Source organism: Arvicola amphibius, chromosome 1 (genome assembly GCF_903992535.2).
Source record: "Arvicola amphibius chromosome 1, mArvAmp1.2, whole genome shotgun sequence".
In the NCBI taxonomy this organism is placed as follows: domain Eukaryota; kingdom Metazoa; phylum Chordata; class Mammalia; order Rodentia; family Cricetidae; genus Arvicola; species Arvicola amphibius.
This window is the reverse complement of record NC_052047.1, coordinates 27272286-27286555: the sequence shown is the minus strand read 5'-3', so window position 1 is coordinate 27286555 and position 14270 is coordinate 27272286. Positions and strand designations below refer to the sequence as shown.

At 47.6% G+C, this 14270-nt stretch overlaps 1 protein-coding gene across 1 annotated transcript; it reads left to right on the top strand.

Moving 5' to 3' along the window:
• The first annotated feature begins 502 nt into the window (after positions 1-502).
• Positions 503-13726, top strand: Srd5a3 (steroid 5 alpha-reductase 3). The gene is made up of 6 exons (XM_038334954.2): positions 503-732; positions 6765-6907; positions 7889-7924; positions 8435-8632; positions 11738-11872; positions 12822-13726. Exons 1-6 carry the CDS (start codon positions 512-514, stop codon positions 13079-13081), a joined length of 993 nt encoding a protein of 330 aa, XP_038190882.1. The 5' UTR covers positions 503-511; the 3' UTR covers positions 13082-13726.
• The last annotated feature ends 544 nt before the right edge of the window (positions 13727-14270 follow it).

Below are 14270 nucleotides of genomic sequence, written 5' to 3'. Positions count from 1 at the left end.
TTTGGAAACCCAGACAAGAATCCAGCCTGGACTTGAACAGAAATTTCTCTTTACACCTTTTCTCAGCAGTAATCCTAACAGTTCAAGTTTACAGATACCTGGGCTGACGAGAACCTGACCACGAGAGTCAGATTCCACGTGCCTCATGGTGGAAGGAGAGAACCAATTCCCCCAAGCTATCTTAGGCTTCCAACCACACATCTTGGTGTGTTCCCACTCCACTAAATAAGTAAATAAGTGCAATTTATTTTTTTAAAGACTTGTAGCAGGTGTTCTTGCATGTTTCTGCAGAATTTCAAGATGGAGTTGCATCTAGGAATGCCTGTGCAGGATTAGAGGCCGTGAGAGTTCAAAACGTTGTTCCCATGAAGCCGGTGGGCAGCAGTGGCGCCGCTCTGGAATGGAGAGCCAGGGCGGGGCCGCGCGTCCCCGCCCAGGTGTCGCGTCACAGCCAAGCGCGCCGCCAAGGCGGGAGGGCGGGTGGCGCGCGTGCGTAGCCCGCTCCCGGGCCATGGCTGGCTGGGCCGTGGTCGAGCTCTCGGCGTTGAACCCGCTGCGCGCGCTGTGGCTGGCGCTGGCCGCCGCCTTCCTGCTCGCACTGCTCCTGCAGCTGGCGCCCGCCGGGCTGCTGCCGAGCTGTGCGCTCTTCCAGGACCTCATCCGCTACGGGAAGACCAAGCTGTCCGGCCCGTGCCGCCCCGCCGTCTGCAGGGCCTTCGATGTCCCCAAGAGGTAACCGCGGTGGCGGGGCGCGCCCGGCAGGGGGCAGCCGAGGCTGCGCGGGCACGCGAGCCTGTGGCTGCCCAGAGCCGTCCCCGGAAATGACTGAGCATCCCCCAGGTTGGCCAAGGACCCTAGGGTCTTTTCCCCAAATTCTCCACTTCCCCTTCCCAAAACTCTTAACTTGAGGTCGTGTGATTCTGTCTACGTGACTGGATCTTCCTTGATTTCCCCTGTTGTCTCCCCAACCTATCACAGTCACGAAGGAGATCTAGAGGGTACCATCCTGCAGCGTCGCAGACATGCCGTGCCTGCATCTCAGCAGGTGCGCTGGCAAGCTGGCCCAAGATGTCCCATCCCGGAAGGTTTCACAAAGTTGTGAAATACTAAAATCTTCCGGACACAAATAGAATTCACTCTGAATATGTGAGACTTGCTCCATGGTTTTCTCATTTTTGCCCCACGTTGAATTCCGTATGTAGATGGAGAAGTCAGTTTAGCACTATTCTAGATGGTAAAGCTGTGTCTTTTCTTTGAAATGTATCATACTTTTGCATTTGGAACTGAATTTGAAGGAATGTGATGGGTTTGTCTAGGTTATTTTCAAAGTCTATAAACAGTGCCCACCTCTGCAGATGGTGGTGGAATTGCCAAGGAACACAGAAAAGTGGGCTGGCTACAGCTCTCTTGACTGTTGGAGAGCGATCTATCTGGGGTTCAGTCTGAGAGCAGAGATCCACGAAGAATGTATGGTGTAGTGGCAAAATGGAGCCACGCAGAGTAGCTGCTACGGTAAAGACATAAGGCCCTGAAAAATGGTTTCTTAGAGGCTCAGTTTTAAACACGTGAGCCAACTCTGCCATCCTGTTGTAATCAGGTTTGGTTGGCCTGTATCCCTTTCTGCTATATAGTAATTTATTTTCTGGCTTTTGACAAAGGTCCTAGTATCCCTGGATTTAAAAGCACACTTACAAATCACTTCTACCCTTTCTGGCTGTGGATGGGGCTCATCAGCTCTTGTACTTAAGCCTGTCATTGTATAAAAGCCAAGAAGAGGTGAGCTTTACCTGTGTTCATCCCTGTAACACTTGGCACTCTGGGCTTCTTGTAATTCCAGCACTGTTGTGAAATAATTATTCTTTCCTTTTCCAGAATTCTAGAGCGGAACCTTCTGCGGTGTCCAAGTGCTCTGAGGTGGTGGTGGACGTTGATGTTTTCCCCTAAATTGTACTTTGTTTTTTCAGTACTGGGGAAGGTCCCACAAATCCAGGCCAGTAAGGAAAGGCATTTTTAAGTGAGGCAAAGAAAAAACCAGGGGAGCATTTGCATCAAAAATGACAAGGTCTTCAGAATACATGGCAACAAAGCCCTCTCACCTTGTGTCTTGCCGGTCATTTCCTTCCTAATTGTTGCCTCCCGTTTATATGACAAGGTGGTAGCTAGAGTTGAATAAAGTAGCATTCTGCTGCCAACTTTATACTTCTCTCTGGTTTCCAACTATCTTCAATGACATTGTGCTTAGCACTTTTCATGAGCAAAAATAAAATAAAGTATAGTGAATTAGAAGCCACGGCTGAATTGCCCGTGCGTCATGTACTCAAGACTCCCAGCACTAAATGCCTTTCTTCATTTCGTCCTCATGACAGGCCTGTGAGGGACATGTCATTGTCACCATTCCCACCCACTTACATACAAATGCAGGCTTGTCACACCAGTGAGAATGGCAGCCAGACCTTGAATCCCACCTGTCAGCCTACAAACCCAAACTCTTAACCCCCGGCATGCCTCACTGGCAGGCTCTTGCCCCATGCAAGCCTGAGTCATGTCTGAGAGATTAAATGGCTGTGGATTTACTCCCAGAGGGTGGCACTTCGTAATTTCTTGGTTAATCCAGATTTTATAATATTGTTCATCTTAGCCAGTGTGCTTATTACCTAAGTATTTTGAATAGGTTTTCCTTGTGTAAAATGTAATATCATTCTCAGAAATGAAAATAAAAATTAAGCCTGTGACTTCTACGCTTACAGATAGGCAGCAATGAACCACGTTTCTTCAGCACATGTGGTAGTACTTAGGTCATTTAGTCTGTAGTTATTTTCTCCTAAGGAAGCAAGAATAAAACCTAAGTTCCTGGAATGTTGTTTTCTGTTCTCGAGTCTGGTACTAGCTGTTTGTTTGTTTGAATTGGCGGTGGGGGTTGCTTGTTTGTTTTGTTTTGTTTTTTAATCAAGACAATAACTGCTTTTCTTGTTTTGATTGAATCCCCAAAAAGTCTGTATAAATAAGTGACCAGGACCCAAAAGTCTCATTGTTCTTGGCTTCCACAGTAGATAGAAACACTTCTGTTTCTAAAATTTCAAAATAGCACCAAATAACATGGAAACTGTTATCACTGCATGGGGCTCTGCCGGTCAGGTGCTGCCCAGATTCCAACACTGGAGTCCAGGGGCATCAGAAGCAGTCGGAATCTGTGGATTGGATACGGGTTACATCTGTATCTTCATCAACCTCCTGCTAGAAAGTTAGCATTTCCTTAATTATGGATGTCACCAACAAACCACAGGACAATAGCAATGTCTCCAAGTTTTTGATAAACTATAATACATTAAAAAAAAACAGTGAAGACTCCTTGAAACAGTATTGTTTCTATAGCCACAAAAACATAGTGCTTATTCACCTCTAGAGCTCATTGTTCAATGCACAATAAACACATGGGTTCCTTATGGCGTAAACTTGACTTTTAATGATTGGATTACCTAGATGTCCATTTAATTGCTTTTCTTAGTATCCTCCATGTGTGTTATGTTTATGATGACATTTTGAGAAGGGCCCAGAGCCTTTGCCAAGCAGCATTTACCTTTGTCACCAGCTATAGCAGTCTCAGCAAAAAGGCCCTCCTACCAGAAAGTCTGAAACAGAGGCTAAGGGGCTGGATGCTCAGTTGCTTTGACTAGTTTCTTCTGTGAATGAGCTATTTGTCCTTGACGCGGTTACTGTGCCAGTTTTCCCAGAGGGTCTGCTCCTAATCTCCGAGCTAGTCTAGGCTCCGTGAAGCTGATAGGCAAACAGAAAAATATATCAGCAAATTTCAGAGAAGCAGAATCTTTTCTAAGGCTGTCAAGTGGTCCAGAGGAGACCCAGCAAGGCTATCGGAGCAGGAATAAGAGTAGAGGCGGCACTACCTAGGGGCGGAAGGGTGGAGTGGGGAGAGAGCCTCTCCGCAGAGGCTTGTGGGCCAGGACGGATTGGGACGTTGTTCAGGGGAATGGAAACTGCTCTGTGGCAGAGGGAAAACATTGCATCACAGGACATGAAGGATGGCGCCATTGTATGAGTGAGACTGGGCAAGAGGCTGCTGTGTTAGTCCAGGAAGAAGATGGTGGCCCCGTGTGGATTACAGCTGAAGCATCATGGTATCCTCAGGTGTCAAAGGTGGGGGTAGCATCAAAGTACTGAGCGCAGGCCAGTCACCTGGGTAGCATCCCTTCCCTAATTATCCCCAGGCTTACCTGGCTTAACTCCAGGGCCAGTTCCAGCACTCAGTGCACACGCATGTAAATAAGACTGTGTGTCCTGGACTCCAGCCCTATGCAGTCCTGTCTCCCTTCTGACTTTTCGTCCTGTAACCTGCTCCCGCTGGCCCTGTTCCAGCTCTATACTCATCCTCATCCTACCCCAGAGCCTTTCCATCACCTGAAAATACTCCCTCTCAGCCAGCCCGTGGGTTAAAGCTTCTCGATTTTATCTTCAGTGGGGCCTTCCATACCTGCCTTACTTAAAATGGTAACTCCACTCCCCAACAGACCTTCCTCCTCCATGCCATCAGCCACAGCCCATAATAATCATCCAAGTGGTGGTTAGAGGAGTACCCACACCCAACCTCGTGCGGTCAGAAGATTGCTGTGTCCCTGCTCCCGGGACCTGGAAAACAGCTCTTCTAGGAAGCAAGTTACGGAAGGAGGAAGGAGCAGAGTGTCTTCCCCCAGAAGGCAATGGGGGTTGGAGCTCTGCACTTGGAGTCTTCGCTGTCTCCTTAACTACAAGCAAGCGATAGGACCTCCTGTAAAGACTAGAAAGTGCTTACTATAGAAAGACATTCAGACAGCAGAATAAATATGAGACTGAAAAACAATACGTTGTGTATTTAAACCAGAGGTGCCATGGAACAAGAAGAGCCGTAAGGCATAGCCCAGTAATTCATTCGAAACTACTAATTAACTTGCCTTTAGGTGTCGCGTAAACTGGCTATGTGTGATACAGGATTAGGAAAACTGGTTCGCGCAAGCGTGTCTGAAGACCAGAGGGCAACAATGTGATGTAAACACCAGTCATTCTAGCTGTGTCTAGAGCCAGCTGCTGCCACCACTGTGACCTTGGATAAGGAACTCAGCCTTTCAGAGCCCTGACTTTCCAACTGTGGACCTGTTGTAAAGATGAAATGGCATGCCCCTTCTCATGTCCAGGTCCCAGTCTGCATCCGTTATCTCAGGACTGGATAGTCTCTGTCCCCAACAGATGGTTACATCCTTTATCTCAGGACTAGATAGTTTCTCTGTCCCCAACAGATGGGCTGCATCCTTATCTCAAGACTAGATAGTCTCTGTCCCCAACAGATGGGTTACATCCTTTATCTCAAAACTAGTTAGTCTCTGTCCCCAACAGATGGGTGTTTTATTAGTATTATTTGTATTTATTAGTGTTATTTGTTTAGGGGTGTTTTGCCTGCATATATACCTGGGCATGATGCTCATGCCTGGTGCCCCTGGAGGCGAGAAGAGGCAGCTGTATCCCTCTTTTACTGGATGGTTGTGATGGTCGTGAATTGCCATGGGGTGCTAGGAATGGAACCTTGGTCCTTCAGAAGAGCAGCAAGTTCTTTTAACTGCTAAGCCATATCTTCAGCCCCTCAGAAAGATGTTTTGAAACTTTTGGAAGGATTGAATAATGATTTTCTTTCTAAAATATGTGGTATGCCTAAATGAATCCCCATTTAAAAAGCCTGCATCCTTCCATGCCCTGTGTCCCCTGCCATCTTCTCCAGGTCCTGTCACACAGCCACAAGGGAGCACACCCAGCACACACCCCTCTCACTGCCTTTGCAGCCTTTTCCTTTGATTGGAAAGTGTGCAAGTTGACCCCACTTAATAGTATACATTTTAGGTCCATCCATTTTCCTGCAAAATTTTTAAATTCATGTAGAAGGTTTAGACTTGGAATGTATAATATTAAGTGGGGTCACATAATGAAAGAAAGAGAGAGGGGAGGGAGGGAGAAAGAAAAAAAACTACATGTCATCTCATTAGCCAATGAGATGTATATGTGCAAACACATATACATGTGGGTACATTATAACATGAAAAGAGAAGAAAAAGGCTAAATACACAGGGTAAGGAAGGACTGGATGTAGGTGCTGGACACAAGTTATGAAAGCAGATATGTTTTTCTACTTCAAATTCCACCACGAATTTTTTTGGTGTTGATGGCAGACAAGTGCATAAACTATATTAGAAATTAAAAGGGTTAAACCTAATGTATGTCCCACAGCTTCTGCTCTGAGCCCACTCTAACAATATAGACGTTTATTGAGTTGTGTAGACCTTGGGTCTGGTTCAGTTCCTAACATCCGCGTTGGAAGTGTTCTTCCAGCTCTGCATCTGGTTGCATGACGCTTGCGGGCAGCTGTATGGCTGGCCCTTACTGCAATCCTGTTTGGGTTCTACAAGACTTCCATGGATCTCACTGGTGTTGGCATGGTCTAGATCTTCCGTGTAGGGAGCTGTGGCTCCTTCTGAGAACTTGGGGGTCACTCTTGTTACCCAGAGATGAGACCATTAATGGATCTTTCTCCAGTCCAGTTTAACAAGTCTCAGGATTTGAAAGTACATTTTGAAACATTCCCTCCTGCAGAATTCAGGTTCTGTTTAAAACCAAAACTCTATTTGGGGAAACGGATGATTGTTTGGGGGCGGGGTGGCAGAGGAGCTCGGAATCCTCCTCTTGTGAGGTCCTAGCTGGTGGTTACCTAACTCTTCCTCCTGTTGCAGGTATTTTTCCCACTTCTACATCATCTCGGTGTTGTGGAATGGCTTCCTGCTCTGGTCCCTTTCTCAATCTCTCTTCCTGGGAGCACCTTTTCCAAACTGGCTGCGTGCTTTGCTCAGAACTCTTGGGGCCACGCCGTTCCGAGGTAATTTGGCTCTCTAGCCTGTTCCTGGTTCCTGTCTGCAGTTCACCAATCAGGCCCTTCTGCAGGGCCTGGAAAGTGGAGGGCAGACAGGGTGTGCATGACTGGTCCACAGCCTGGCAAGCCTGTGTTGAATGCAGGGCGGGCTGCTCTCCCTCTGATATTGTCAGTATGCTGATAAGCTTACAAAGAGGGCCTCACACATGCTGGGGAAGCTTTGGAAATCCCTGGGTTTGCATTGAAACATTTATCATATTTATACGGCTGCAGCCAGAATCATGCCTTGGGACTCACAGAAATTTGATTTTTAAAAATTACCTTTTGGTAAACATTGAAAAAGATCTAGTAAGATGGATCAGTGGATAAAGGTGTTTGCCATCAGGCCTGATGGTCCAACGTCCATCTGCAAGAACCACATTTGAGAAGGAGGATACAGACTCCTACAGGTTGTCCTCTGACATCTTCACAGCACACACTCACATGCATGTACTCACGCATGTACGCACACACACGAGTACGGGGCGGGGGGAGTTCTGATACCTGGGCATTGCTTTGTTTCTTACCATGGTCATGTATATGGAAGGTTAGATGTGAGGAGTTTTCTTTGTTTTATCCTGTTCATAAAGAGTTTAAAAACTGGGTATTAATTTACTCACAATCCAAAAAGAGCAAAGCAGATCTGTGCTGGTAGAACTTATGTAACAGTTTTCAACTTTGGGACAGCCCGATGCAGGGTGAACACTAGGGGGTGCTAGTCAAGCCTTGGTTCTCAGTCTGGGTGCTAGTAATACGTAGGAATTAGTAAAAATTCACCAAGCTGTGTGCCTGTGATTATGTCCATGTTACAGCAGACTGGATTTCATGATGTTTAAAAATGAGCTTTCTTCACACTCCTTGGCTCATGCAATGACGGGCCTGCAGGAAGGTGGATCCTGGGACCCACGGTCTCTCAGAAAACGTAATTTCTCCTTTTTCTTTCGGCAGCACTGGAGCTGGAGTCCAGAGCCTCCCAGATGCTAGGCAAGTGCTTCACCACCCAGCCCAGCTCCTGTCCTCTGCTTTTTACGTCTGAAAAGAAACACCCACCTGTTGGATCCCCATCTCTGTCTCTGCCTTTGTGGGTGGGTGTGGCCCGGGATCCCACCAGATAGGACAGTACCAACATCACCATGAACCTCTCCCTGACCATTTGCATCTAGCAGTTGGCACAGGAACTAGAGACCCACGGATCCTGAGTCCTGAGCACACAGACCCTTTCCCATGACGTCCATGTAGCCTAGAAGGCTCTTAAATGATAAAGTAGAATCAGAGATGAGTCCTGTCCCCTCTTCCCACCACCCTGCCATTAGCTGACCACATGGCCATTATTCAGCTTGTGTTCTCACGACTTGAAAGAGGACGACATTAGTTTGAATGGCCTCTCCAGCCCTCTGACTTTGAGCCTATGTGAGGCTCTGTTTCAAGTGGGTAAACAGAACGCTTGGCTTAATGCTGGAGGAGCCCCTGACCGTGTTGCCTTCTGCACTGCAGTGGGTGAGCTGGCTCTGTCTGCCTTCCTGGTGCTGGTGTTCCTCTGGGTCCACAGCCTGCGGAGACTCTTCGAGTGTTTCTACGTCAGCGTCTTCTCCAATGCGGTGATTCACGTCGTGCAGTACTGTTTCGGGCTTGTCTACTATGTCCTAGTCGGCCTGACCGTGCTGAGCCAAATGCCCATGGATGACAAGAACGGTGAGTGGCCCTTGCAATGCAATCAGGTGTCATCACGTCAGAGGGGAGACATGTCAGCCGTGACAGCTGAAACCTGAAAAACACCAGCATAAGCAGCCAAGCCTTGAATGACAATAGTAAAGTACAGAGTCTTCTTGAGACCTGTAGGAAGCATAGCTAAGCTCTGAACAGGAGGCATGAGACGTCCAAAAGAGGAGGAGAAGGGGGAATGGGAGGAAGTGGCTTCACCAGAGCCCAGCTATCTGGGGGTGTATGGGGGAGAAAGAAGTTATGCGGGATTAAATCACAGAAAGTGAGATGAGGGAGGTGCTTTAGGCCAGTAGTTCTCATCTGAAGAAGGAAAACAAGCCTTTCTCTTGCCATGAGTTCTTGGGATGACTGCCGTATAACAAAGCCTTTCTTCAGCTGGGACAGCCTGAGGGAAGAGGACAGCCCAGTCTGGCAGTCTCCGGAAATGGCCTCAAGGTGTCCGAGTGTTCTCTAGCAGGAAGAGCTCTGTGTGAGAGAAGGAAGTGAGGTAGCTTGCTGTCTTATTTTGGAAGCTGCATAGCATAAATGACTATCAGTTTCATAAGAGCAATCTGTGCGGACAGTATAGAACTCTGGTCCTTTGGGGTGGTGGGAATGACTGTTTCAGTGCTGAGGTTAACTTGACCTTGAAGCCGTGGGCTTTCAGCCCAGCTCTCCTGTGACCCTTTTCTCCATGCCCTGTATAATAAGTTGAGGCAGAGATCTGTATTTCCAGCTATCAGTGATTGAGCCTTTCCTTGTTTGATTCCACTCTCAGAGTGCTCCAAAGCCCGCTCTGTTGCTGGAATACACTTCCTGAGGCTAGAAGAATTCTTTGAAAGACAGGCTCATCAACCAGATAGCTTCTCAATTTGTGAATTGCTTACCAATTCAGGCAGCATCTCCTAAGTCCTCTGGACTGCGTTGTATTAATTACTTTCTTGTTGCCCTGGTAACATACCGTGGTCAGACAACTTCCAGGAGGAAGATCACAGTTACAGAGGGTTGCATCCTTCTCAGTGGGGAGGCACGGCAGCAAGCCTGCTGAGCAGGAAGCTGAGAGATCACACCTCAGTCATGACACGAAGCAGAAAGGGTGAACTGGGAGCAGGAAGGGGGTATCTAGTCTCAAGTCTCACGTCTTGGGGTGCGCTCCCTCCAGCCAGGCTGCACCCCCTAAAGCTCCACACAGTGCTAGAGACAAGTCCCTGAGCCTGTGCAGGCCGTTTCTCGCTCAAACCACCATGTTAACCATTAATCAAGTCAGGTTTTCCTCCAGCATCTTCCACGACGGCGTTCAGATGCTCAGCCAGTTACCCTGGCTTTTCGCCCAGGGGAACTTTCCAGAACTCCTTGGTTGCCCACCAGCTTTCTCTCTGTCTGCTTCTGTTGGCCTTACTTTTCTGAGTTTCTTCTGTGGCTGGAGCCCAGCTTCTGCTTTTTGCTCCATAAAAATGTTTACAAAAGACAGCTAGGACACCCACAAAAATATTCTTCCAACCACTCCCCTGTGCCACTGCTTCTATTTGACCCAATCACCCCTCACAGTGTTCCCTGGAGCCCCTGGGACGTCATGACTGGATTAGTTAGTTACTCCTCTTTGTTGAGACCGGACACAAGACAAGAAGCAGCTTCATAAAGAGGCTTAAGAACACTTGCCCAGCAGTGGGCTTATGTATCATAGCCAGGCACGCTAACTCATGCCTATAATTCCAGTATCTATGGCACGAAGACAAGAGAATCATTTCAAGTTCAAAGCCAGCTTTGTCCATATACTGAATTCCGAGCTACCCAGGTCTACACAGCCAAACCCTATCTCAAATCAAAATTCACCACCGTAGTGTGGAATGCTGCATTTGGTGATTGTAGGACCTGCTAGAAGCACTGTAGGTTTGCGTGTGTGCTGGGCTGATGTCCACTTGACAGAGTTTCTTCAAGCTCAGGTACTCTATTAATGGTCAGGGCCACAGACTGACCTCACAGGGCCCTTATGCAAGAGAAAAGCGTATCTGCAGTCCATAAGAACCGGGTTAGAACTGAAATCGCCACACGTGAATTTGGCATATTCTGGTTAGCCATTAATTATCCTCAACTCATTCCCACTGTGGGTTTCTGTATAGAGAAGCGTGATCCTTGGTGCTCTTGCCCGAGTCAGCTTCTTAGGGCTTTGTCTTAGCTCCAGAGTCCCGGGCTTTTGCCAGTTTTCAGTGGACAAGTTCTGCTTCTTGAGTTAAGACAAGACTGTCCCGTCTGCTTGTCCAGTTCTGGGTGGCTCTAGGAATCCTTCAGTGGCCTGCCTTCTCTTCTTGCTGCTACACCAAAACGAAGGTTGTGCTACCAGCTCTTCTGCTTTGGGAACAGTCTCTCAGACTAGGCTCGCTCTAATCCAGAAAGGACATCATTTTTAAGTGTTTAAGTGTTCTTAGCTTTTACGTTTCTTCTCTTTATGAGAGACCACTCACCCTTAACCTCAGAAGGTCTTCCTAATAGACAGAACTAGGCAACGCAGTGCATACATGTTCTTGTTCTCTCTCTCTCTCTCTCTCTCTCTCTCTCTCTCTCTCTCTCTCTCTTTCTCTCTCTCTCATTTGCAGGGGTGGTTATTGTGTTTTCCAAGTCAGCCTTAGCTGGCCTTGAACTCCTGATCCTTTTGCCTCAGGTTTCCAAGTACTAGGATGGCAGGCATGCAACCACTCTGCCTGGGTTAGCTCAGCTTTTTGTATTCAGGATCTCTCTCACAGGGCTCTGGGTGACAGCTCAGGGAGATGTTTCTTTAGAGAATTTTTTTCTTAATGGGAGAATGTGAGCAAGAAAGCTTAAAATAAGACTCAATCATAGAAGCACGAAGCATCTCACCACACAGTAAGTCACTCAGGTATGGGCTGTTCTTGCCAGAAGCATTTGAAGAATGTTCAAGAGAAGATGTTGCTCAGTCCCTGCCTGTAATCACCAGAGCTGTGGAGACCGAGAGGCAGCTCTCACTGTCCAGAGGCAATATTATGATACTATAATACAGGATAACATGATGACTTAATTCTCGGAGCTCTGGTATTCTGGAATTAGCATTGACTGATGGGGTGGTTCCTGTTTTTATAGTCTATGTCCTGGGGAAGAATCTGCTAACACAAGCCCGGTGGTTCCACATCCTTGGAATGATGATGTTCTTCTGGTCATCTGCCCATCAGTATAAGTGCCACGTCATTCTCAGCAACCTCAGGAGAAACAAGAAAGGTGAGGTCTCTCCCAGCGCCTCCCAGATGGGCTCTAGCCCTCCGAGGATGGCTTTCTCTGCCCTTCATTCCTTTCTTTCATGTCCCTGTCGATAGCAAATACTCATTTTTTGACAAGACACCTTCTTGAATTGTGATCCTCCCATTGGTAAAATGATCTCCCTGACAGTCTGTAATTCTGTCCTGTACCCACCTCTGGGGACAGCACCGCACATGTGTCTGATCGGAGTGTAGAAAGCTCACATTAGTATGGGGTAGCGTGACCCAGCAGAAGGAAAGAAACTGAACTTCCGAGTTAGGCTGGTCTGACTCCTTATGTGTGCAGTTTGCAGGAGTCTTGTTTTATAGACGAGGAAACTGAGGCACAGTGAAACTGAGCAATTTACGTGAAGTTACACAGATATCAAGTGGGAGAGGCAGGATTTGAACTCATGCACCCTGACTCTGGCATCTGAGCTCTTGTGTGCTGTGAGAACTGATAGGAAACCTGAACAGAGACTCTTTCAGATTTTTTTGGTTTTGTTTTGTTTTGTTTTGTTTTGTGTTTATTGTTGTTTTAAGACGGGGCCACTAGTATATCCCTCGCTGTCCTGGAGCTCCCTTAGTAGGCCAGACTGGTCTCGAACTCGCAGAGGTTCACCTGCCTCTATCTCCCGAGTGCTGGGATTAAAGGTGTGCGCCACCATGCCCAGCAGGCCTTTTCTTTTCCTGAGACATAGTCTCACTATGCAGCACTGACTGGCCTCGAACTCACAGAGATCTACCTGCCAGTGCCTCACAAGTGCTGGGATTAAAGCCATGTAACACCATGCCTGGCTCTGTGGTTGGTGGCCAGTGGAAATGTGATGGGATGGTTGTTTTCCTACGGGGGAGTGATACTTGGTAGAGGTCCTGTTGGTGGTTTCGGAAGCGGAGTGGAGTGGTTAACCACCGCCACCGTTCTGTTTCAGGTGTGATCGTTCACTGCCAGCACAGGATCCCCTTCGGAGACTGGTTCGATTATGTGTCTTCAGCCAACTACCTTGCAGAGCTGATGATCTACATCTCCATGGCGGTCACCTTTGGGTTCCACAACTTAACCTGGTGGCTGGTGGTGACGTACGTCTTCTTCAGCCAGGCCTTGTCTGCGTTCTTCAACCACAACTTCTACAAGAGCACTTTTGTCTCCTACCCGAAGCATAGGAAAGCATTCCTTCCGTTTTTGTTTTAAGGCAGCCTTTGTGGTGGAGAATGAAGCCAGGCGACAGATTCCGTTCCTAGAGACACTGAGACAAAGGGAAGTACACTTGCTGCGGGAATGTTTGACATTCCTGTTCTACTGCAGTGCTGTGGAGCATTAACTGGAGAGCAGTGCTCCCGGAGAAGACATTCCTGCCGAGCTTTGCAGAGCCAACCAACTGCAGTAAATGGGCATCTCTGAGCTGATTTATGATGACACTAACCAGGAGTATAAACAGTTTTGCATGCATGCATGCTTGAGCCTCCCCCCCATCCCACACCCCACCCATCCTCTCTCGCTTTTGTACAGGAATTAAAATGATCATCTGTGACTGGGAACAGTGAACTGAACTGAGTATCATGGGATATCCCGGTTTTTAATAAATGTTACATGTCAGTAACAACAGAAACCTCTGAAAATCACAGGAATGTATGATACCACCCCATTTGTTCCAGGGAGAAAGGAGTTTGTTGGAATTAGTTAACATTCTGAATTTTATCACCAATAACTCCAGTTACTTGACCAGTGCTTTGCCTGCCCTGATAATAAGTTTGGGAACTTCTTTGATTGAATTCTCTTTTTGACGTTTGTACTGAATAAAACCCAGGAAATAAACTATTTTTATACTGATGCGTACAGACGTGCCCTGAACCGGTGCCCTGAACGCGGCAGCCTCACTCTGCCTTGACTCAGTGTTCCCTGATGCCTGAGTCTGTTTCAACTAGCAGAGCCAAGCCTAAAGGTAGGAGGAATAGCGTCACACCTATTCAGATGCTTCTGCTAAGGGAAATATCCAGCTGGGTGAATGGGAAGTAAAGGCATGGAATGAAAGGAGACGGAAGCCTGAAAAAGAATACCATTGCCCTGGCAACAGGAAGCCCTCCACATCCCTAAGGTGGAACACATTCGGGTTGGGATGGAGTTGGGTAGCTGAGTGCTTGCCTGGAGTATATGAGGCTCTGCATTCCGCTTCCAACACTGAGAGAAGAAACTTGGGCATACTGCTTACTAGCTGAGGTACTTGTTTGTTTGGGTTTTTGTTTGCTTTGTTGAGTCAGGGTCTCAGGTATCCTAGGTTGCCTTGAAGTCCTTCTGCACTAGAGAATGACCCTGCACTTTTGACTCTACTAGCTCAGTCTCCTAAGGGCCAGAATTGCGGGTGTGTGCAGTCCAGCGCTGT

What these genes read in the sequence shown, in the direction of transcription:
- Srd5a3 (XM_038334954.2), top strand. Translation starts at nt 512, where the DNA reads ATGGCTGGCTGGGCCGTGGTCGAGCTCTCGGCGTTGAACCCGCTGCGC. An exon ending in GCCTTCGATGTCCCCAAGAG is followed by an intron (nt 733 to 6,764) that starts GTAACCGCGGTG and finishes CTCCTGTTGCAG; the next exon opens with GTATTTTTCCCACTTCTACA. An exon ending in GCCCATGGATGACAAGAACG is followed by an intron (nt 8,633 to 11,737) that starts GTGAGTGGCCCT and finishes CTGTTTTTATAG; the next exon opens with TCTATGTCCTGGGGAAGAAT.